The following is a 25,515-nucleotide window of genomic DNA, read 5'->3' as shown; positions in this document are numbered from 1 at the left end:
CATTAGAAAAAGTCATTTTTCAACTACCTCAAAGCATCACTTCAGACTCAAAGCATTAATTTAGTCTCTGCACCAATGCTGATAAAACTGTTAAGTTTGTACACTTACTGATTTTTTCCATGTCACCAGTATCTGCAATATTTGTTTTTGTTTAAAGAATAACTTGATTCTAAAACAACATACTGATTTTCAGTCTTGCATGTTTCCTAGATGCTATTAATGGTTTAGTATGGTTTTGTTGAGCCCTGTTTAAATGCTTTTTTAAAAATCATTTTCTGTCTTTCCTCCCTCTTTTGAACAGGCATGTAGTAGCATTTGAGATCCCTTCCCCACTTTGGTATCCCTCTATTCAAGGCTGATTGTAATATTCTGCAATTTCCAACTTAGTTAACTTTGCTATCTAGGACTCATCTCATTCAGGTTAAGTGGCTAACTTTAAGCACAAAAAGCAAAAAAGTGGATGAGGAAATTGAAATAAAACAAGAAAATGCAAGAAATACTCAAGTCTGGCAGTCTCAATGGAGAGGGAAACGGTTAACGTTTTTAGGTGGTGACCTCCACATCGGAATTGGTTTCCTTTTTAAGACAGTTAACTTTAGTACTTTTTTCACCCAATTTCCATTGCTGTCTCCTTTTTTTTTCCCCCTGTGGCTTTGATAGCATTCTGGTTAGTGACACCTGCAGCATTTTTCTTGGTCTCTAACCAACACACTTTTCCTAAGATTAATGTTTTATTATTTGTTCTCTCTTTTTTGATCCCAGCTCCTGAAGCAAACCTGGTTTGATAGATTATATTTTGATTGTTTTCTTTTTAACAAAGTGGTCTCTTGTGGAAACATACTCATGCACTTTGACAAATTTCACAACAAGGTGAAAGTTTTAAACACAATGCAATGAAAACAAAATAGAATAAATTAAGCCATCTATGTCAATATAAAAATTCAAAGATTTTTAAACACCAGTATAAACCTGTTAACTCAAAACACTTATAAATTGAAAATTTGCATTGTATCCAAAGCACACACCTGATACAGGACCCAAAAAGCAACACTCATACACTACTTACACCAGAGTTCCTGTAGTTAATATGTTGATCAGTTCAAGGCATTTGTGATTTCAGTGTTTAAACTGAAACTACAGAGAGCTTTCCCTGGAGCTCTTATTCATCTGATGAACCCAGGAATGGTATGCCTCATATATGATTGGCTGAGGATCCTAGGGTTGTATTAATTAGAATTTAGAAGGTTGAGGGGAGACATATAATAGAAACTTACAAGGTAATGCATGGCTTAGAAAGGGTGGACGCTGGGAAGTTTTCTGTTAGGTGGAGAGACTAGGACCCATGGGCATAGCCTTAAAATTAGGGGGATGTCAACTTAGAACATAAATAAGGAGACATTTCTTCAGCCAGGGTGTGGTGGGCCTATGGAATTCGTTGCCACAGAGTGCAGTGGAAGCCGAGATGTTGAATGTCTTCAAGGCAGAGATTGATAAATTCTTGTTCTCGGAAGGAATTAAGGGCTCCGGGGAAAAGTACGGGTAAGTGGAATTTAAACACCCATCGACAGTGATTAAATGGCGGAGTGGACTTGATGGGCGGAATGGCCTTCCACTCTTGTCTTATGGTCTAATGTATTCAGGTTTAGTAAATTCAGTTTATCCTAACACTTCTAATCAAGGACCAATATTAATTCCATGCTCTAAGGAAATCTGGTTTATTCATCCTTTAATTTCTAGGAGCAGTGGTCTACACAACCATCCTATTCCAAGGACTTTGCAGGACTACCCAAGATCATAGTAAAACTGAAATCAAAGGTCTCCCTCTGTAAGCTACTGGTGTTTCTGTTGAGTTTAAAAGCAGCTTTCAGAAGTTGTTCATAAATTTTGAGGCCCCATTGTATTGTGACACAGCAAGGTAAATAATCTAAGTGCACTAAACTCATTCAGTCTAAAACTAGGCCTCAAATTGTCAAATAAATCGGTGGCTATAGAAATATCTAAAGATATTAGTAACTTAAGGTGTGCAGAAAGCTCAAGTTTTAACTAAATAGCAAGAAAACTTGCAACAAATGAAGTATATAAATCCTACACTCTACGTCACAATGCTAACCTATTCTTGTACCTGGCATTCATCATAAGCCTAAAGCAAAATGCCGTGAATGCTGGAAATCAATTAGTGGAGATAAAAATGCCGCAATAGTCAGTTGATCGTGGCATCTGTGGCCATACTTTGCTATCTTGTGGAGTATTTTAATATTCCATTTATATTCTTGGGCTATTTTTCTTTTATTTTTGTCTTTGTCCCTTTTGCCTATCACCCAAACAGCTATTCTCTTTGCCATTCTTTTTTTGCAAGTGGGAGTGTGTCTACTCTGTAGCAAACCATTCCCTGCTGACTGCAGCCTCCTAACTTTTTTGAAAAGAAACTTAAGATAGGCAGCTACTTACCACCAAGCTGTTGTTTGACTATGGACTGTGAATTTGACAACCAGTAATGTTGGCTGTAGTTTTGTTCCTGCATCTAATTATATTCTGGTGTGTATGCATGTATTAATTGATTTCAAGTTACAAAGTCTGTGGAAGCTAATAAAGATTATGAAGTCCTTTAAGCAAGTAAGATTCTCAGAAGCAATGAGGAGAAAGTGAGGTCTGCAGATGCTGGAGATCAGAGCTGAAAATGTGTTGCTGGTAAAGCACAGCAGGTCAGGCAGCATCCAAGGAACAGGAGAATCGACGTTTCGGGCATAAGCCCTTCTTCAGGAATGGGCTCATGCCCGAAACGTCGATTCTCCTGTTCCTTGGATGCTGCCTGACCTGCTGTGCTTTACCAGCAACACATTTTCATCTCAGAAGCAATGGTTTATCCCCTGATTTTTGTATTCTGTTCTGAAACGGGATTGGTCCAAACTGACAAGTGTACTTTGCTATGCTCAAACAAAAGTGTTGGGCTTGCTCAGAAGGCCTGCCACCATCTGGAGAAAAAATAGTTAATGATTTGTCTAATGACCCTTGGTCAGAATTGTTTTATGCTCTGGTTCATCAGAGTCCATGGCTCAAAACATCATGCTTCAGAGAAAAGAACTGAAGCAATTGAAAATTGGACAGAATTTTGTAATCCATGTTAAATATAGTTGCTAAACGGGTCAAGTCGGTAAACCATTCTGAAAGACATGGTTTGTATCCAGAAGAAGGATGATTATTAGTTTTGGGTTAATTGGGGATTTAATTGCATATGAATGAGCCAGGAAAGCAGCTGCCTACCTCACCAACTTAACCATTGACAGAATATTATGGACCCAGATGAAGGATATGTCCTCCTAAATGGTACTTTGGAGGGAATTGACAATTGGATCTAACTGTTATACAGACCAGGGCTGCACTTTCAATCAGTGGTGCAAACTAAATATCTACAACCAGTCCTTGAACTAGTTAGCACAAATTGGCAAAAGTGAGATTTGTTTGGAAGTGAACTTGACTGGTGGTGTTCCTGTTACCATCTGTTCAGACTGCTGGAAGATGATGTGGTCCAGAAGGGCTAGAGAATGTGCCAAAAATTAGGACAAGTTTTAACTAAAATCAAGCCAAATGGATATGTGGAGGTGACACTGCTCTACTGTGGGTAAGAGCCTGGCCATTTGTTACTCTTTGTAATAAGTGTGGTCTGTGCCCTGTTCGTATGTTACAGCATTCACCTGAGCCACTTCTCTTTTTAACTGGAGATTGAAGGTAAGCCATGCCCACAAAGAGACCATACGATCTCTAGAAAAAGGAGAGAAAGTTATGCTTAGTCACTTTGTCTAACAGCGTGAAGCTGTTAAGTTGTATGCAAACAAGTAGTGACATTTCATGTGAGTTCTTTCACTAGTTCTGCAAAAAATAGATCTGTGCTTGTTGTCACAAAATGTTCCATTCATTGGATAATGTTAACTTTCCTTTGAGGGATAGGATTTAAGTGCTCTTGACTACAGAACCAAAACAATTGGGCAGTGGTCTGCACATTGTTCTAGAGGCTTCATAGTGGCAGAGCTTGTTGACTGGATTACTGAGAGACTCTGTAATTTGATAGTTCTTAACCAGAATCTTCAGATGAGCACTAAGATAGTTTGACTGGTAATGCTGCCTTTGTCTGATTCTTCTCTCAAAACTGGAGCTTCCACTGTCTGCTCAACACATGACATTTTGAAGGGGATGCCTTTGTTTTTGTCAAGGTTCATCCCAAGCAGTTCAATAACGTAGCTTATGGAATAAAGCACCCTTCAGAATGCACACTAAGACAAACTAATTAGAAAAGCATCAACGTAGAATCTTTACCCACAGGTGGAAGTGGGCCATTTGGCCCTTCGAGCCCACACCAACCCTCATGCATCCTGTAGAGACGAGCTGTAGAAAGATTTACAACCTAGTTTTCTTTCTGCAATCCATATAAGCTCTGGGCAAATGTATTGGAGTAGTGTTTTAAGTGGGTTGTCAATATGATCCAGTAATATATGGCACAAGAATCTGCATAATACTTGTATTTTTGCTGTTCCATATATTTTATTTCTTGAGATTTAAAGTTGGGTGAAAACCTTTGCTCCTTGGCCACACCATAATGGTTGAATTAACTGTACTCTGAAGTGGCTTAACAAACCACTGTTTCTCAGAACGCACCACCCTTCACTTCAGATGTAAATTTCTAAACAATTAATATTACCCTGCCAGTGAAACCCAGTCTGCAAATGGATAGAAGAGACTTTGGCAATAAGTTCTGACTGGTCTTTTAAATTTCAGCTTGTTTTGAGGCCAAAACCTATTATACAAAGATGAATGTCAGCTCTTTTGGTATTGGTGGAACTTTGCAGCGTTAGTACCACTGATCTGAGTCACAAGATTGTGGGTTTGTGTTACTCAAGACGAGTAAATAACCTGTCAGTAATATTTTGAGAATGCTTCCCTTTTTGAAGGGATGGAAGAGCATAGGGCATTATTGAAGTGTGTTGTGTCTTTGCCAATACTTATTACTTAGTTGAATAAAAATCTGCCTGTTTTTCTATTCTGCATCCCACTCCCCTCCAATATATCAGATTGCTGTTTCTGGGCGCTTGCTATAAGCATCTTGCACTGCAGGAAGCCCAGCAGTCAGCAGTGGCCAGACTTCAAAAATATTTAATGGACTGCTAAATGGTTTTAGGATCATTTGAGGTAACAAAAGTCAGCTTTTTTTTTGTGCTTGTTTACTTCAAATCAATGCATTTCAGTTTCTTAAAAAAAAACTTGCTATCTGTTGTAGGATGCTATAAAAATTTGTCCTTCCTGTGTGCATTTCAATCCTAGTGAGGGAATAGGTGAGAAGTGTCATTTTGGGACATATTGTGATCTGTTTTTTGCTGCCCTTTGTAATTACTGCTCCCAGGACACCTGTCATGTAGGCCATGCTTTTATTTGTTGTCAAATGTTCTCTAAGTTTGCCTTGGTGGATCACTTTTAATCTATCTTCTCTCCTAGAAGAGATCTCTGTAGGCTTTCAGCTGAAACAAATGCTTAATGTGCTGACATACTTTCCTGAGTGTCACTTTTTTCTGTTTGAGCCCTGCTAGTTGTATGGATCTATATATCCTATGGATTTTAAATAGCCCAAATATTTTATAAATATAGAGGGAAATGGTAAATGATAGATGGAGATAAAGTCCAAAGTGAAACAGTTGGACAAACGAAGGGGTGGGTAAAAGTCAGCCTGGGAGAATGAATAGCTGCTGATGTGGGCTATTAGTAGCTAGTAATGGATTGTGTGGTAGAAGCCCATGTGATGACAAGGCTTAATATTGGGGTTGGGCTAAGGAAATGGGAGAAGGTGCTCAAGCCCTAAAATTGTTGAATTCGATGTTAAGTCCAGAAGGCTGCAAAGTTTCCAAGCAGGAAATGAGATGGTATTCTTCCAGCTTGCGCTGAGCCTTGGAACACTGAAACAAGCCTAAGACACATGTTGGCTTGGGAACGTGTGTTGAAGTGGCAGGCAACTGTAAACTGTGTTTTTTTTTTAAGTAGAGAGCAGGTGTGCTACAAAGCTGTCACCCAGTCTGGGTTTTGTTTCCCCAATATAGAGGAGACTGTTGTAAGCACCAAATACAGTAGACTGGATTAAGTGAATAGGTAAAACACTGCTTCACATGGAAGTTTGGGGCCTTGGATGGTGAGGAGGGAGGAAATAAACAGGCAGGTCCTACAGCTTCTTCGGTTTCAGGAGAAGGTGCTGTGGGGACATGGTGGGAGTAAAGGACGAATGGACCAGGGTGTCTGAGAGGGAACAGTGCTTGTGGGAGGCTGACAAGGGAGGTGAGGGGAATATATGATGTCCTGCTGAGGTTGATGGAAATGGCAACTAATGATCATATGGATATTGATGTAGATCCTGGTGGGATGGGAGGTGAGGATAAGGGGGAAACCCTATAACAGCATCTGGGTGAGTAATTACAATTCTTGGGCATAGGCTGTCGACCAAATGCAGGTGATGAGATTCGTGTAGTTTGGTGTTTGGTTAGCGTAGATGTGGTAGGTTGAAAGAGAAAGAGCTGAAAACGTGTTGCTGGAAAAGCGCAGCAGGATTCCTGAAGAAGGGCCTATTCCCGAAACGTCGATTCTCCTGTTCCTTGGATGCTGCCTGACCTGCTGCACTTTTCCAGCAACACATTTTCAGCTCTGATCTCCATCTGCAGTCCTCACTTTCTTCTCTAGGTTGAAAGAGAAGGCAACTGTAAGCTGTATGGCTCGATAAGTGGCAAATGGATTTCAACCAAGAAAAGTGCATGGTAATGTATTGGGGAGGTTGAAGGTTAAAGGGGCCTTGGTGTGCACATCTTAATTCCTGAACTTAGCAGAAAATTAGTTAATACACAACGATTTGGCATAGCATGTAATGAGATGGAACAATGTTTGAGCAAGCTACATGTTCTGTAGAATGGAAAATTAGTTATTTTGGTTCTATTTTACTTCCTGGCAAGGCAGTGTAATGAAGTAGCTTTGCACTCTGTCATTCAGTGGCCCCCTAAGGTATATGGTGGTGCTATTTCATTGTGTTCATTTAAGTATTCCACTGTAGTATTGGTGAATCAAGGATGTTTGTGTTGTTTGTTTAAGGTGACTGAAATATCTTGTCTACCAAAGGCTTTTTCCTACTAGATATACTTGCATACAAAATCACTAAATTCATATTCGGGATTTGGAGGGATATGGGCCGGGTGCTGGCAGGTAGGACTAGATTGCGTTGGGATATCTGGTCGGCATGGACAGGTTGGACTGAAGGGTCTGTTTGCATGCTGTACTTCTGACTCTATGACTGAGAGATTTAAGTTTTCTAAACAACCTGATATTTTTCATGACATTAATATTCATCAGATTTGTCTGACTTTAAAATCTATATGCTTAAATGTAGCATTCACAAAAGCACCATCTACAGTTCATAGTTGCAGACTTATTTTCTATCTTGACTACATTAATCCTAAATGCACCTTGATACAGTTGTAGATATTTAATAAGTTTGCATTAAGACTGTGGAAACTTTCTGAAGTATTCTACTCCAATGTTGTCAACTTTTGTAATTTGTTTCACTTACCCATTCCCATTGTGAAACTGAGGTTATTAGGATAAGCCATTCCAGTTGCTATAATGACAGATACAATCTCTTGCAAAGTGTATTCTAAATTGATTTTCTCCCCCTTTTTTTTGCCCTGCATTCAGCATAAGGTAAACACTATCACTGTAGCATTTAAAGCTTAACAGAAGTGGTTGGTTGAAAATCTTTCATTCATAGCAAATATTCAATGTTTGTCCATGGGTCTTTCCAACATATAAATTACAGGTTAAGGATGGAAAATTGCTTGATGACCTTCCTTGACATTAAAGCTATAAGATGCTCTGAAGAAATTTCAAAAACTTCTCATTGCATTCAATGTTAACTTGGTTTCTGTTTCTACTGGTGCTGTGTAGAATTGTTCTCCAGCATTTTCCGCTTTAATAATGCTGCTTGGTATTACGAGCAATTGAGCTAATATTTATTGCCCAAATTTGCTGGTGGTGCGTCATTCTGTGAATTAATCACTTTTTGATAAAATGTCCTGCTTTGACCGTGTTAATTGAGTCTTGAGCTGTGATCTCTGTAGAACTTAAACTGGTTAGTAGGTGATACTTCATGGCGTGATATGATATTCCCATCAGCTTTTTGAGAGACAAAATGAATATATTAGATTAGTCTGCCATGCAGATGGGATATAAAAGAGGTAAAAACAATGACTGCAGATGCTGGAAACCAGATCTGGATCGGATGCTGCCTGAATTGCTGTGCTCTTCCAGCACCACTGATCCAGATGCAGATGGGATATGTCCGGTCATTTTTTCTAGTATTATAGTTTGGCTTAACTGTGCTCATTTAAAATTGGGGGAATAAATCCTAGACAAGGTATTAGTTGAGATATTTTTCTGTTAACTTATTCCATAATTGGGTGCATACAAAAGAGGTGGCTCTGATAAGTTTCTGTTTTTCTAAATCTGAACCACAATCTCAGAAATTGGTCTGCTTAAGCCTTTAATACCACTTGTGTTTGCACAGCGATGTATATGAAAACTTAATTTAAAAACTTGATAGCTCCAGCATATACAGTGGTCTCTCATCTCTGCAACTGGATTAAATTAATGTTTAAAGGTCAATGTAAAACAAATGCCCTGCTATTTACAAATATTTGAACATCGAGGAGGATGTTGGTATTGCATGTTGCGGAATGTTTTGTTTTCCAGCCCCTGCTATTTAAATTTTCAAGCCATACTGGAATCTAAGCTGTGTCATGAGCACTTGATCAGATAAAACCTGCCTAAACATCAGCTTAGGAAAGGAATGCAATTTGGCCAAGAGGCTCAAGCCAGTGTGTTGTAAATTTGATTTGTTTTTGATGGTTACATTTTTGTTTTATGACTAGTGCCATAACATTAGTGTACAGTGAAAAATCGACATTGAGATGTGAGGCATAGTCTGATTTGTCATTTGGCTGTTGTATGACTATTTTGAATTTGGCCTGTAAATTCTGCTCAATGTCTGCTCAACAAGTAATCTATTTTGCTTTTCCTATTGACACACTGAAGGATATATGGATGACAAGCTGGAAATGAGAAACAAAATGCTGCAGACACTCTGGTATGGCAGAATCTGTGGTGTGAGAAAGTGTTAAGGTTGAATCTCATGACTTTATGGAAAGTAATGTCTTCTGAAGTCATATGACTCATAACCTTCATACTCTTTCTCACTCCTCAGATTCTACCATACCAGTGTGTCTGCAGCATCTTGTTTCTCATTTCCAGCTTCTGCAGTGTTTTGCTTTTATACCTGTCCCAATTAGACAGTCTTCAAATGTGAATCTAAAGAAGACTTGTATTCCTTGCTACCTGAATGAACTTCTACTTGAGGCTTAATGGATAATGCCATAGTGTCACTCTGGATAAATTCCAGTAACACTGTACATTAACTACAACTGTAGAAGTACATCTGCTCACTGAGCCTATTAGATCCTTTGTACAAAACCTATATGACAATAGCTTGCTTGACTTCACACTCATCTGATTCTATTGTTGTAGACCTCATCACCTGAGGCAGCTTTATTAAATTCACTCATGGGATGTGGGCATTACTGGCTAGCCAGCATTTATTGGCTGTCCCTGGCTGTCTTTGAGATGCTAGTGGTGAGCTGCCTCCTTAGACTGTTGTATTCCATAAGCTGTAGGTTGGCCATAATGACCTTTATGGTCAGAATTCAAGTTTTTGACCCACTGAAGTGAAGGAATGGTAACATTTTTCCAAGTCAGGATGGTAAGTGCTGCAGTATAAATATTTTTACTTATTTACTCAAAAGTGCACTTTTTTAAAATGGGAAAGCAAGTTTGTATCACTTTGAATTGTATATTTAAAGTCAAAGCTGCTTACTCAGGTTATTGAATGATTTCTCAAACTGAATGTATCCTTAATCTTTTTTCCGCTGTTTTCATTGGAAATTAACACCCAAGACCCAGTGTCCTCTTTCTGTCTTCTAAGGCTATGCCTTTCTTTCTTACAACATGATCCAAAAGTGGTCACAGTGCATTATTCTTAACCTTGCTTCACCTTTCACGGTGATCCAGTGGCTGCTCACCTGTTTTCCAGCTCAATAGTGCTGCCCTTGCTTTAAGCCTTGAGGTAATTCTAGTGGAAGGTTTGAGAATGTTGATATGCTTATGAAATTAAACTTTGTATTTTGAAGTTCTGCAAACAGCATATAGATTAGGAATAACTGCAATGGGAAGAGAAGCAAAATTGGAAGTAATTAGTCGAAACAAGTGAGCAGACAAACAACATGACTAGGAAATGTTTTGTCCTAACTCACTAGTCTCACTACCTTGTATGAAAAAGCTCCTGAACTGACAGCCAGACTTTTCCAACCACTGGGATTCCTGACAGCCATGCTCTCCCACCCTCTTACCAGGATAAAAGACCTGATAGAGAAAATGAGGTCTGCAGATGCTGGAGATCAGAGATGGAAATGTGTTGCTGGAGAAGCGCAGCAGGTCAGGCAGCATCTAGGGAACAGGAGAATCGACGTTTCGGGCATTAGCCCTTCTTCAGGAGGGCTGAAGAAGGGCTAATGCCCGAAACGTCGATTCTCCTGTTCCCTAGATGCTGCCTGACCTGCTGCGCTTCTCCAGCAACACATTTCCATAAAAGACCTGATACCCATGTACAAGACTAACATAATTTACAAGATTCCATTTAAAGATTGCACGCAACACTATGGGGCGAATAGGCAGACAACTAACAATCTGAATCTGCAAACACCAACTAGTCACTAAACACAACCAGTTGTCTCTGGTAACCATACACAGATGACAGGGACCACAAATTCGACTGGAACAACGCAACGATCATCGAAGAAGCTAAACAGAACGGTCAGAATTCCTAGAAGCATGGCACTCATCCACGGACTCTTACCAACAAACACATTCACCTGGACCCAATATACTGGCCACTACAAGGAACAACTGGAATAGGAAGCAGCAGAAATGGAACCAAATAAATTCCAGTAGGGACAGTACAGCAATGCTTCGCAAAAGGCTCCAAAGCACTGGAGATGTCATCTCGGCAGGATGAAACATTTGTAAATCAACTTCCTAGCTTGGCAAGCATATCCATAACCATGATAACCAGCACCCAAGCTACAAATCTTTACACAGACCTTGAACAAGTGAGCAAAAGTACAACTCCTGTTCTACCTCCAAGTCTTTCAATACAGCAATCCCCCAGTTGGGAACAGATTCCATTTTGAATCTGCTTTATAAGTTGATTTGTAAGCAAACGGAAACAACAGTAAAAGTTTGGAAATACAGGAAATGTTTGTATATCTGATCTTTAAGATGACACCCCATATGCAAACTTGTGCCCCCCCCCCCATGTTGCTTGTATCCAAATCAATGCCCATATTTCCTGCAATTCTTTGTTTAAACCTCCAATTGTGTTTTTGGAGTGATCTAGACGAAATGTCTGCACACAGAGCAGGCAAATTACGTGGCCAGTGTCAACATCTAGCCTCAAAAGGAAAGACTTTAGGAAGTTATGCATACGCAGTGACATCTGTGCGCGTGCCATTGCGTAATTACGGAGGCTTGGCCCTGGCTGTAGTAGTGGGGGAGGGCCGAGAGTATCCGCTTTCCAGTCACCACCACCCCACCTACTTCTCCTTCTCCCCCCCCCCCCCCCCCCCCCCCCACCCCCAATCATTATTCACATTTCCAGCAGCCTTGCCACTTGGCAGTGACTTTCACAATAAGTATGCCTGTTAGGTTTCAACCCTACCGTAATACTAAAACAGGCCTAATGAAAATTTATACTGAAGAGAAGTGCGATCTGTGAATATACTCCAGTTTCATTATTAAATCGCTTGGAGCAAAATGAATCTGTTAGCCAATATTTGGAGGGCTATTTTTTGGACTGAGGCTTGTGACCAATAGTGTTCCACGGGGGTGGGGTGGGGGGGTCTGTACTGGGTCCACTTGATTGTTTATATAACTATTTGGATGAGAATACCTTAGGCATGTGTAGTAAGTTTGCGCGTGACACGGTGGTACAGTAGACTTTGAAGGTTATTTAAGATTACAAAGATTTTGATCAATTGGGTCAATGGGTTGAGGAATGGCAGTTGGAGTTTAATTTGGATAAATGAGAGCTGTAGCATTTTGGTAAAACAAACAAGGGCAGGACATCCGCACTTAATGGTAGGGCCCTGGATGGAGTCGTCTACCAGAGACACCGAGACTTCAGGTCCATAGTTCTTTGAATTTTGCATCATAGGTAGACAGGATGTTAAGGCATTTTGGTATGCTTAATGTCATTGTTCAGACCTTTTAAATGTAGGAGTTGGGGCATCATGTTGAGAATATTGCTGAGGTCTGTTCTGAAATGCTGTGTGCAGTTCTGGTTGTCATGCAATAGGAAGAATATTATTAAATTGGAAAGGGTTCAGAAGAGATTTACAAGATGTTGCCAGGAATGGAGGATTTGAATTAAGGATAGGACCTTTTTCACTGGATTGTAAGAGGTTGAAGGGTGACCTTATAGAGATTTGTAAAATCATGTGGGGCATAGGTAAGGTGAACAGCAAGGGTAGTTTCCCTAAGATAGTGGAGTTCAGAACTAGGATCATATATTTAAGGTGAGAGGGGAAAAGTTTTAAAATAGCATGTGCTTTTGGCTGGGTTTCTGGTCAATTTTAGACTTACGCATGAAAGATTTCGCTAATCATTATTTATTCAGTGGATAAGCAACTTTAGCTGACGTTGCACTGTAAAAAGTATTGGTTGAGATTGAATTTTCCAGCAATTAAGATATGATATGAAATTGCAAATTTCAGTTTGAGAAACTCTGATCATTCTGTGAAACATTGTTTATCAAATCAATTACGCAATATCTGGATTTAATTGCAACTACCAAATAAAACTAGACTGGGCCTTGGGTTATTGAAAAGGTTCCAAAAAGGGCATGAGATCTGAGGTTCGATTTTGGACTGAACTGCCAAAGGAAGTGGTGGATGCAAGTAAAGTTACAACATTGCCAAGATATTTAGATAAACACATGAATAGGAAAGGTTTAGAGGGTTATGTTGGAGCAGCTTAGTTTGGGATCACAGTTCGTTGACTAGTTGGACTGAAGGGTCTGTTTCCATGTTGTATGGCTCTGTCTCTTAGGAGTGAATAGTCATCAGGATAAGTTTCCTCTATCTAGATGAACTAAATTTGTTTACTGGATTGCTAAATGCAGTAGTCAATGAAATTTGACAATGAAGTTGCAAAACTTGTTAATTCTTATGGTTTGTGTTTTCAATAACCCAAGCCCCAGTATAGTGTTTCTTTGCTGGTTGTGTTTAATCCAGATATTGCGTAACTGACTTTCTGAACAAAGTACCACAGAATGATCAGTTTCTCCAAACTGAAGTTTGTAATCTTGTCCTGCTTCTTGATTGTTAAAAAGTTTGGTCTTGACCAATACTTTCTGCAGTGCAGTATTAATTGGAAGTCTTCATTATCCACTTTTGAACAATGAAAGACTTTAATCATGGTTCAGACATGGTTGTGTAGGTCTAAAACTGAACAGATAAATCCAGCCAAAGGCACATGCCATACTCGATGCTACATTTAAAAACTATGTTTAGGAAATGGTTGCTTTAAGAAGTCTGTGACTGTTTAGTGATCCCTCCCTTTTTGAATTTGCTTATGTACTTTTTGGGAGCTGTGTACAAGGAAATGTTCTGTGGTTTTGGGTGACTGCAGATCAAAATTTTCAATCTTCCAATAGAGAAGTGAAACTTGGGTTATGTTGGAAATGCTGCGCCAGCTCAACTGGCTTATTGCAAATTGTGGGGTTTAACGGAAAGCTGACAGAAGTCCAACCTGCGAATGTCATTGTAGTGTTGATCTCTACCGAAAGTTTATGGTAATCAGTAAATATTTCAGCACAACTGATTTTACTGAAACTGTAGAAACTATTAATTTTGGAATAAAAATCCTGAATGTAAACAAATGCACAGAATTCCAATCTCTACTGGAAAGTTTGACTAATTTCTAAATTTACCATGAAGATTGTAATAGTGGCCAACAAAAATCTTTCAAAAGAAAAGTTCATGAGACATTGGTTTGTATCAACCTTTTAAATTTCATTGAATTTCCACATTGGAATTCTCTCTCCCCAGGTAGGGGCAGGGCTGTTAAATATTTCTAAAGCTGAGTTTTGATTCCTGTCAGCCAAGAATCTGAGGGTTTGGGGGATACCTGGGAAATGGCGTTGAAGCTGAATGGCCTACTCCTACTTTGTTTACATGGTGCTCTAGTTCCGTTTTTTCCTAGTTTTGAACATTTTCATAGTGACTTTTAGTATTTCATCAATCACTTATACCTACATAGCTACACAGTCAGAACTAATGCACTTGCAATATTTGAATGCATAACTGTATTTAGAACTTGCTTGTCTTAATTAACTTCACCCTGCACTCAACTTCATGTTTGAAATGGAACAGTCAAATTACCACTTGTTTTCTCTACACCCTTAATGAGAGAATACCGAGAGGTTGTCTATTACTAACCTAACTTCACTGCCTAGTATATGCACTGGAATTCCCATACTGTAAGATTGAACAAATGGCTCTGGTTCTTTTTACAAGGTTGCCAGTAGGGCCATTGTACAAGCTTGATGCTGAAATAAGATCAAATGGTATAATGGCTACCCTGATTAAATAATTTCTCATTGTGCAAATTTATGAAAGCCATCACTTGAAGCCTTTCATTGCTCAAACCATTTTAGCAAAGGAATTGGGATGTTATGTTGAGGTTGTACAGGATGTTGGTGAGGCCACTTTTGGAGTTCTGGTAACCATGCTATAGGAAGAATATTAAGGTGGAGAGGGTTCAGAAAAGATGACCAAGATGTTGTCAAGACTGAAGGATTTAAGTTATAAGGGGAGGCTGGGCAGGCTGGGACTTCAGGGCATAGGAAGTTGAGGGGTGACCTTCTAGAGGATTACAAAATCATGAGGGCATAGATAAGGTGAATAGCAAAGGTCTTCTCCCTCTGGTTGGTTGAGGAGAGTTCAAAACTAGAAGCATATTTTAAGTGAGAAGAGAGATTCAAAAGGGACCCGAGGGTGTTTCCTATGTGGAATGAACTGTCAGGAATTGGTAGATCAAAATAGGTAGTTAAAACATTTAAAAGGCATTTTGGATAAGTATATAAATAGGAAAGGTTTAGAGGGAAATGGGTCAAATGCAGGTAAGTGGGACAGGTTTAATTTGGGGAAATCTGTTCAGTGTGGGTGAGTTGAACCAAAGGGTCAGTTTTTGTTGTGAAGTTGAGCACATAGTCCTGAAAAGTGCCTCTGATTACCCTGGAAATGTGAAGCACCCCAAAAATTTAAACAGTAAAGAAAGATGAAGTAGAGACTCATATACAAATGAATAGAGACAAATATTTAAAACTTCCATTCTCTGATTTTTGAAGCTGCAGTTTGACCATCTTTCTCCTCATCCATGTGGAGACCCATGAAAAGTGCCAAGTCTGATATGGTGCAGGCCTTGTTACGTTTGTAAGTGTAGCACATATTGCAGCTTACTGTAGCTGTAAATTGTTTTGGTGTAACAGCACCACATCTGGAGTGTTGTATAATTGTGCTCTCCTTGCATAAATATGTACTTTCTCATAAGAGTGCAACAAAGGTTCACTAGACTGATTCCTGGTATGGCAGGTTTGTTGTTGAGGAGACATTAGTTCTACTGGGCCTATATTCCCCAGGGTTTGGAGAATATGGGGATTTCATTGTGTGTGTGTATAGCATTCAGGCAGGGCTAGATGGATTGAATGCAGGGATGATTATTCCCCTGACTGGGCATTCTAGGACAATCTTATGGTATGTTCTTGTATTCTTATGATCTCTAATTATGGGTTAGCTCATTTTAGTACTTAGAAGCAATGCCTCCAGAGAGGTGCACTGGTGAAGGTGAAGTTATTGAATATATTTTGACGGGTGTTGAGAAAAGAGTATGGTATTGATAGAGAATCAGCCATGGTCATATTGAATGGCAGAGCAGTTTGATGGAGTGAATGGCCTATGCTGTTGTTATCAGTGCTGCTTTATTACTAAAATTGAAATTCATTTATATAAGTTGACCTCCAGACTTTCCAAACAACTATCATGGGGCACCAGAAGGTAATTGAATTCTGAAGTGATTGAGCACAATATGCAGTTTGACTTTTTTTTGTCACATGTACTGAATGAAAAGTATAGTTTTGATTGCTAACCAGACAAATCATACCATGCATAATTATATCAGGGTAATAGAACAATGCAGAATATGGTGTTACAGCTACAGAAGATGTGCAGAGAAAGATCAACTCTAACATGAGGTCCATAAGTCTGATACACTGGGGAAGAAGCTGTTCTTCAGTCTGGTACACATTTTCAAACTTTTGTCTCTTCTGTCTGTTAGGGCATAACCAGGGTGGGAAGGATCTTTGATTATATTGGCTGCTTTCCCAAAGCACTGGGCAGTGTTGACAATGTCAGTGAAATGAAGGCTTGTTTTCACGATGGACTGAGCTACATTCACAACTAACTTCTTACGATCTTAAACAAAGCAGTTGCCATATGAAGCTGTGATGTACCAGATTAGGATGCATGGTGCATCTATAAAAATTGGTAAGTGTTGTTGTGGCATCATAGAGGAAAAGACATAGTTTAATGACGTGTTCAAGTCTTTTTAAACTACTTGGAAGACCAGTAGAAGAGAAAAAAAAATTAAAGGGTAATCAGACAGCACATGGAACGCAAGTGGGTTATTTCCTTAATTTCACCAGTTCATAATTTTAATTTGTCCTCCTGTGGCAGAGGTACACGCGTGCTTTCTGCAATGCTTCAATGCTGGGAGAAAGTGAGGTCTGCAGATACTGGAGATCAGAGTCGACAGTGTGTTGCTGGAAAAACCGAGCATGTCATGCAGCATCAGAGGAACAGGAGCATCTACATTTTGGGCCAGAGCCTTTCAGGAATGAGGCTTGGATCTTCTGGTGGAGAGATAAATGGGAGGGGGTGGGGCTGGGGAGAAGGTAGCTGAGTGCTGCAATAGGTGGATGGAGGTGGGGATAAAGGTGATAGGTTGGAGTGGATAAGTGGGAAGGAAGATAGACAGGTGGGGCAGGTCATGAGGATAGTGCTGAGCTGGAAGGTGGAACTGGGATAAGGTGGGGTGAGGGGAAATGAAGAAACTGCTGAAATCCACATTGCCCTGGGATTGAAGCATCCCAAGGCAGAAGATAAGGCGGTTCTTCCTCCAAATATCGGGTGGTGAGGGAGTGGCGATAGAGGAAGTCTAGGACCTGCATGTCCTCGGCAGAACAGTGAGGGGGGTGGGGGAATTGAAATGTTTGGCCACGGGGCGGTGGAGTTGGTCAGAGTGGGTGTCCCAGAGATGTCCTCTAAAGTGCTCTGTGAGAAGGCGTCCAGTCTCCTCAATGTAGAGGAGACCGCATCGGGAGCAACAGATACAGTAAATGACGTGTGGAAGTGCAGGTGATTCTTTGAATGTAGAAGTCTCCTTTGGAGCCTGGGCTGGAGATGAGGGGGGAGAGGGTGGCTTGTTAGGAGGTGTGGACCTGACCAGGTAGTCAGAGGGAGCGGTCTTTGCAGAAAGCGGATAGAGGTGGGGAGGGAAATATATCCCTGGTGGTGGGGTCCTTTTTGGAGGTGGCAGAAATGTCAGCAGATGATGCGGTTATGCGAAGGTTGGTGGGGTGGAAGGTGAGGACAAAGGGGGTTTCTGTCCTTGTTGCGGTTTGGGGGCAGAGATGCAGGATGTAGATGAGATGCATTGGAAGGCATCTTCAATCATGTGGGATGGGAAATTTTGGTCTTCAAAGAAGGCCATCTGGTGTGATCTGTGATGGAACTGCTCCTCCTGGGAGCAGCTGAGGGGGAGAAATTGGGAATACGAAATAGCATTTTTGCTGGAGATAGGGTGGGAGGAGGTGTAATCCAGGTAGCTGTGGGAGTCGGGTTTGTAAATGCTTCAATGCTACCTGCTCACTCTCAAACTTGTATAGAATTCGACTTGCGACAGCACTTTGTGATGTCATCTATTTAGAGATAGGAAAGGCTTGAGAATGTGATTAGAAGTTAGTGATCAGCATGCTGTGTTCAACTTGAGAATATTGCTCTTGCTTCAGAATGTTTCATTATCTGAATTGTAAACTTTTGTTCATGGAGTGTGAGCGTTGTTGGCTGGGCCAGAGTTTGACCCCCATCCCCAATTTGGGTGATTAAGACTGATAGTGGTTGCATAGTTGCTATTAGACCAACTTTTTAAAATTTCAGACTTTTATAAAATTTAAATTTTACCATCTGCCATTTGGGCTTTGAACCCAGGTACCCAGAAAATTAACCTGGCATTCTGGACTTTGTGTGCCACTGAACATAATGTCATTATCAGTAAACATCTCCACTTCTGATCTTTTATGGAACAAGTCATTGACAAAGCTGCTACTGTTATAGTCAGATGTACAGCATGGAAGCTGACTCTTTGGTCCAACCCGTCCATGCCGACCAGATATCCCAACCCAATCTAGTCCCACCTGGCCCATACCTCGCCAAATCCTTCCTATTCGTATACCCATCCAAATGCTGCTTAAATGTTGCAATTGTACCAGCCTCCACCACTTCCTCTGGCAGCTCATTCCATACACCTACCACCCTCCTGTGAAAACATTGCCCTGTAGGTCTCTTTTATATCTTTCCCCTCTCTCCCTCTAGTTCTGGACTCCCTGACCCTGGGAAAAGACTGTGTCTATTTATCCTATCCATGCCTCTCATAATGTTGTAAACCTCTAAGGTTTCCCCTCAGCCTTCGACGCTCCAGGGAAAACAGCCCCAGTCTGTTCAGTCTCTCCATAAAGCTTAAATCCTCCAACCCTGGCAAAATCCTTGTAAATCTTTTCTGAACCCTTTCAAATTTCACAACATCGTTCTGATAGGAAGGAGACCAGAATTGCCCGCAATATTCCGACAGTGGCCTAACCAATGTCCTGAATTTGGTTCGGCTTGTCCATGTATGCAAGTAAGAAGCATTGATATGGCTGTACTGTATAAACTTTGATAGTTATTAGGTACTTTGTTTTACAGCATTGGACTCTCTCTCAAACTTAGGCTTCAGACAATGCACAATACAGATCATACAAAATCTACTGTGTGGAAAGAGGCCAGTTGGCTTGAGTTTGCATCGGCCCTCCAAAGAACATCCCAGACCCACACTTTTTTTTTAACCCTATCGCCATGACCCAGTATTTGCCATGCCTAATCCACCTAGTTTACACACCCCTGGACTCTATGGGCAATTTATCATGCCCAATCCACCTAACCTGCACATCTTTTTGATTGGGAAGAAACCAGAGCACTTAACAAAAACTACCACAAACACTGTGCAAACTCCATACACAGTAACCCAAGGCTTGAATTGAACTCAGGTACTCAACACGGATGCTCAGTACAATACTACTTGTGAACAAATGCAATAGATTTGGACATGTGATGGGTGCTTTACATTAAATTGTGTAACTCCTGTATTAGTTATGTGAAGAGGCAAGGCAATATGAGGCCTAGATCACAACAATGAAAATTAAATGAAATCTGTAAAAGAGAATAAAAGGCACATTCTTGGGATTGAAGTGTGGCTTTCTGGAGAGTTGATTGTATTTAAGCACTAAATGTACTTGGATGTAGTACAGAAAAGGCGGAGATCACAGTATGTATCTCCATTAACGGAGCAAAACATTTCAAGGTGTTAACAGCATTGCCAGCAGTTTTTTCTTGCACAGTCTTGAAATATTAGAACATATAACCAAAACCTTGATTAGAGGCAGGTTTTTTTGAGCATCCTAAAGGAGAAGTTTAGGGAGAGGATTCCACACTGAAGATGGATGTTTTCTCTTTACAAAATTTGATGCCAAGTTGTCAGAATTGAAAGAGCTGTGTGATTTTTTTTTAATGTTTCTGGGACTGGATTGGATAAATATGGAAGGGTGAACAAGTATCTGTGAATGACCAGTGATCTAAGATAGCAAAATTTTGGGTATACACAAGTTTATATTAAGTGATTAGATGGGAAGCTGTCAGGGGAACATTAATAGAGGTAACATAAAGGTCATGAATGAGCAAATGAACATGCAGCGCAAGTATTAAATGGATTCCTGTGGAGTTAAAGCATTAACCACTGATATCATATTGACTAGTGGAGAAAACTGCTCAAAATCTTGAAGTTAGAGTCTATCTTAGTCTCTGTCGCATTATCTAGCATATCAGTTGTAAATAATTGCTATTGTGCAATAAACTCTTTGTTTAACACTAAAGCTGCTTCTCATTAGAATATCAAGTGGTTTTCCATCAAGCCAAGCAGACCTTGTCTGTACCCTAAAAAGAATTGAGGCAGCAAATCTACCTTCCAAGGGATAATTGAGGACTGCGAAATGAATGGTGGTATGCATTGCTGAAAAATGTGTTGCTGGAAAGGCACAGCAGGTCAGGCAGAATCCAAGGAGCAGGAGAATCAACATTTTGGGCTAAAGGGCTTATGTCCAAAACGTCGATTCTCCTGCTCCTTGGATGCTACCTGACCTGCTGTGCTTTTCCAGCAACACATTTTCAGCTCTGATCTCCAGCATCTGCAGTCCTCACTTTCTCCTAGATGGTATGCATTGCTCATACGAGACGGTGGCAAATAGTGTAGCTTCTATTTTGCTGCCTCTTATAATACCAGTAGTGATGGAGGCCTTTTAAGAGAGCTCAAGGCTCTCCTGAAAGATATTTTAAGTCCATGGTTGATGAGAGTTTAAATTCAATGAAACTTTTGCACAATCTGATCTAAATATTGAATTTGAGCAGGTGTGATTCCTTATCACACTATATCTTCACTTTTGGCAAGTTTGCTTCAACAGACTGCCATTTGGGGTTGCTTTGGTCTACTGAAAAATCTCCTGGGTCATGAACAACACTCTACAAGACCTTCCAGGCATCATATGCCAAATGAATAAATGTTAAAACATGGTAAACTGGTTGCAGACCATGACAGTGGATGTGTAATGGTGCAAAATTTTGGAATGGTTAATGTTGAGGCATTCCTGAAGCACTAGCTGCAGTAATACAGTATGGAAACAGCGAAGGAATAGAACTGGTAAATCCTGTTTCTTTCTCCATTTAAGTTTTTAAATTCAGTAGTTTAGTGAAAAGATTAATAAGGTAGCTGATAACTGCCTGTTAATCGCCTGAAGCTTAAACAGGACCTTTTAATAGGTGCTGATTATCATTGAAGCTTAATGAGAGTCAGCTCAGCTGATCTCAGCTTTAAGATGGAGCATGTTGAAAGTGCATGACTGGTAAGTTGCACGGGTTGAGGAATGAGCACATCCAGAGTGAAACACAACCAGAGTGCAGGTACAATTCGAGTAATTTGGTAGAGAGGGGAAGAGGAGCTTTTTGCTTGCTGCTTCAGCTCGTAGCTTGGAACGTTTTTAAACAGGATAAATTGAAGCCCAGGATCAGGGGCCCAACGCAAGTGACATCACCGGTCACAAGTTCATTGGTAGCTACTAATTTGAGTATCTATAATAGCTTTGCAGCAATAGCAAGAGTTCCTGGATGCGCAGCAGAAATTCATCCCAAGGTAGAAAAAAAATTTACTAAGGGAAGAATGAGGCAATCATGGCTGATAAGGACATCAGGGACAGCATAAAAGCAAAAGGATACGATGTGAAGAAATTACTCTGAATCCTTTAAAAGCCACCAGAGGATAACTAAGAAAGCAACAAGGCAGAAGATGCTGAACTATGAGAGTAAGCTAGCTAATATAAAAGATTGCAAGAGGTTAACATTGCTGGTTCTTTTGGCAGTTAAGGAAAATGCAATGCTTACATTCATTGTGTTAGAATACAAGAGTAGAGATGTATTGTTGAGGCAGTATAAGGCTCTGGTAAGACCACATTTGGAATATTGGGCAGTTTTGGGCCTCATAATCTAAGGAAAGATGTGCTGGCCTTGGAGGGGATCCAGAGCAGGTTTATAAGTATGACCCTGGAGAGGAAGGGCTTGCCACATCCACACTCTGGGTCTGTATGAATTTTAAAAAAGATGAGGGGGGGATATGATTGAAAATTTACAAAATACTGATGAGCCTGAATAGTGTGGATGTGGCGAAGATGTTTCCACTAGGAGAGACTAGACCTGAGGGCACAACCAGAGTGAAAGAACAACCCTGTAAAGGCCAAGTTGCTGAGTGTATTTAAGACAGATTGATAGGCTCTTGATTAGTAAGAGGGAGAAGGCAGGTGAGTGGCATTGAGAAACAGGTCAGCCATGATTAAATGATGGAGCAGACTGGATGAGCCCAATTTTGTTCCTATATCTTGTTTTTATGGTCTTTCAGTATTCAATTAGAGGAGCCTTTCTTCATTTAGTAATGGATAGTATTACAGGCAGTGTAGCAAATTTGAATCTGGAAGGAAACAGCATATTGGTGCACAACAGGAATCTTGCCTTCAGGTGACATCTCCGAAGCAGCATGTAGATAACTGTAAAAGCCTTAAAGTACTAAAGAATCTCTGCAATTAAACTTTACAACCTATGTCATTGGGAAGAGATCTCCAGATAGTCTAGGAGTGGTTCCTATGTGTTGAAATATAACAATGATTAAAAAGTAAAAATTTGCAGTGGTCAGGCAGTACACTTTAAAGGAAATGTCTGATTTACTCGAAGGCACAATCAGATGTTTGTTACCTTACCTACAATAACTCCTATCAATGAATTAGTGTTAAATTTTAAGTTTGTTTAGAAGTCTGTTACAGTTTCTAGCATATCTTTTTATGACTTTCATGCAGGTATTGTTTTTCTCTATTTTAAAAAAACGTGCAGATCTTCCAAACACTAGCTATTTGGCTTTCTTCAGTACTTTGTTTTATTTCTTTTTACCATTTTGTCTTTCAGAATATTCACTCGATGGGGAGCAACAGAGGACCCCTTTGTGTCGCCTTCCCAACTGTATGCTGCAAAGGAAGCATTTCGTCTATAATGAAACTAGTATTAACTGAATGGAAATTAATATGGATTTTTAATAGACAATAAATAAGCCATAATCCAAAGTTTTTACCAATTAGCTTTCTTTTGGTATATGGTTTTTTGGATACATTTAAAGGAAATTGCAGAAAAGTGCTGAATCTACGATTGAACAAAAAAAACCGAAGACACCTTTTCGTCCCAACAAAAGCACAAGTACATTTTTGTGGCAGCAATGGCTCCACAGAATGAAGAGACAGAATCTATGCAAACACAAGAATTGTCCACAAAATTGAAAAAGAAAAGGGATGGCAAAGAGAATGGTGATGAAACAGTTAGTGAGGAGTCCATTGATCGCATTCCTGTCAAATTATGGGTAATGCATGGTGCAGTGATGTTTGGCAGGGAGTTCTGTTATGCTATGGAAACTGCCTTGGTTACACCGGTATTGTTGCAGATAGGTGAGTGCTAAGCAACACTACAAAATTCCTATCAGATATAAGGACCAAAATATTGGGATTAAGCTGTTTTCCTATTGAGTTAGTTACTCATGTCTGCCTATTTACATTCACATTAATTCTATTTTGTTTAATAGAATGATTTTTATTCATGCAGTAATTATCTGTAGCTTTACTACAACAAATAAGCATATCACATTTTATAAATCGATTAATGAATATGTAAAATCAAAGGGAGGGGCATGGTCTACTGCTCCCTGCCTGAACTGATTGAGTTAGAAACGATCAACATTCAGACAACACTTAGGTATTCACTTGCATTTGGGGATGTTCACCAAAAGATGGAAGATGGGATTAATTTAGTTTAAAAATCACAACACTGGGTTATAGTCCAACAGGTTTATGTGGAAGCATGAGCTTTAAGAATGCTCCTCCTTCTTCCACCTGATGAAGATCCCTGATGAAGCACTTATTCCCGAAATGTTGCTCCTCCTCAGATGCTACTTGACCTGCTGTGCTTTTCCAGCACCACACTCTTGACTGTAAGCCGGTGTTGTGATTTTTAACTTTGCACATCCCAGTCCAGCACCACCTTAAATCGGGATTAATTTAATTACTGTAATCTATGTCTAACTGGCACAGACACAATTGGCCAAAGGGCTGTCTTGTAAGCAAAATTTTAAAAACTTGCAGGTGATATTTTTATTTATTGTGCCTTTTTTCTATAGGTATAGATATAAATTCCACTAAAGATTGTTAGCGTTTGGAGATTCTAACCAGTTGTAATAGTCAGATGTTCAGCATGGAAACAAACCCTTCAGTCCAACACATCCATGCCAACCAGTCATCCTAAACTAATCTAGTCCCATTTACCGGCACTTGGCCCATATCCCCTAAACCCTTCCTATTTGTATACCCATTCAGATGCCTTTTACAAGTAACCCCCACCACTTCCTTTTGCAGCTCATTGCACACAATGCTGTTTGCATTAAAAGGCTGCCCCTTAAGTCCCTTTTTAATTTTTTCCCTTCTCACCCTAAACCTATGCCCTCTAGTTTTGGACTTTTTTTTTCCCCCACCCCAGGGCAAAGACTTTGTCTATTTACCCCGTCCATCCTCCTCATGACTTTATAAACCTCTATAAGGTCACCCCTCAGTCTCTGCTCCAGTGAAAACAGCCCCAGCTATCTCCCTATGGCTCAAACCCCCCAACCCTGGCACCATCATTTCAAGTTTCACTACATCCTTCTGCTAGGAAAGAGACCAGAATTGCAAGCACACTTCTAAACTAATGGCCTAACTAACGTCCTGTGTAGCTAGTACCTTTATTAAGTTTTATTGCCTTTCCAAAGCGCAGCACCTCACATTTATCTAAATTAAACTCTATCTACCACACCTTGGCCCATTGTCCCAATGATCAAGATCCAGTTGTACCCTGACAATTAGAACTGTGCATTTTCCCCCTTGTTCCATACATTTTAGTCAAATGTGATATAGTTTCTGATGACTATCAGTCACCTTTTGTAGAACTTAGAGATTAGAATGATAAACAGATAAAATGTTAATGCTAATCTACTTCCAGAATCTTGTGTAGTATTTATCAATTACAAATGCCTGACAGTACACTGAATAATTTTGTGCATATTAGGGATTTTATTATTTTATCCTATTATATTGTAACGAGTAGTAAATTGGTAAGTAATTACTAAGTATGATCAAAATTAGTATAAACATCAAGCCCCTGTTAAATGCCCTCAAAAGGCTGAGATGCTGCTGTAAGTACTTGCTAATTTTTTAGTAACATTTGTCCAAGCTCATCTTGAATAGGGTTGCAACTGGGTTTGTTTTACCAAAATAACAATTACAGTTGCTACCTTTTGTGACTCTAATATTCAAAATCCTCCTTTAGTACTGAACAAAACATTGTCAAAGATTTC

The 25,515-nt window shown here is 39.9% G+C and overlaps 1 protein-coding gene across 4 annotated transcripts in view; it reads left to right on the top strand.

The window, feature by feature from the left end:
• LOC122548892 (solute carrier family 45 member 4-like) overlaps positions 1-25,515 on the top strand; it is a 76,096-nt gene that overhangs the window by 17,411 nt on the left and 33,170 nt on the right. For 2 of the 4 annotated variants that reach the window (XM_043687822.1, XM_043687819.1), the window contains exon 2: positions 23,052-23,581. In XM_043687822.1, the coding sequence (XP_043543757.1) occupies positions 23,356-23,581 (226 nt within the window). In that variant the 5' untranslated portion in view covers positions 23,052-23,355. Of the gene's footprint in view, positions 1-21,456; positions 21,507-23,051; positions 23,582-25,515 lie in introns of those variants that run through there. The other 2 variants (XM_043687820.1, XM_043687821.1) reach the window with 2 other exon arrangements.

The sequence above is a fragment of the Chiloscyllium plagiosum genome, chromosome 4, assembly GCF_004010195.1.
Source record: "Chiloscyllium plagiosum isolate BGI_BamShark_2017 chromosome 4, ASM401019v2, whole genome shotgun sequence".
Taxonomy (NCBI): domain Eukaryota; kingdom Metazoa; phylum Chordata; class Chondrichthyes; order Orectolobiformes; family Hemiscylliidae; genus Chiloscyllium; species Chiloscyllium plagiosum.
Note: the sequence above shows the minus strand (reverse complement) of the source record. Positions and strands in the feature narration are given on the sequence as shown.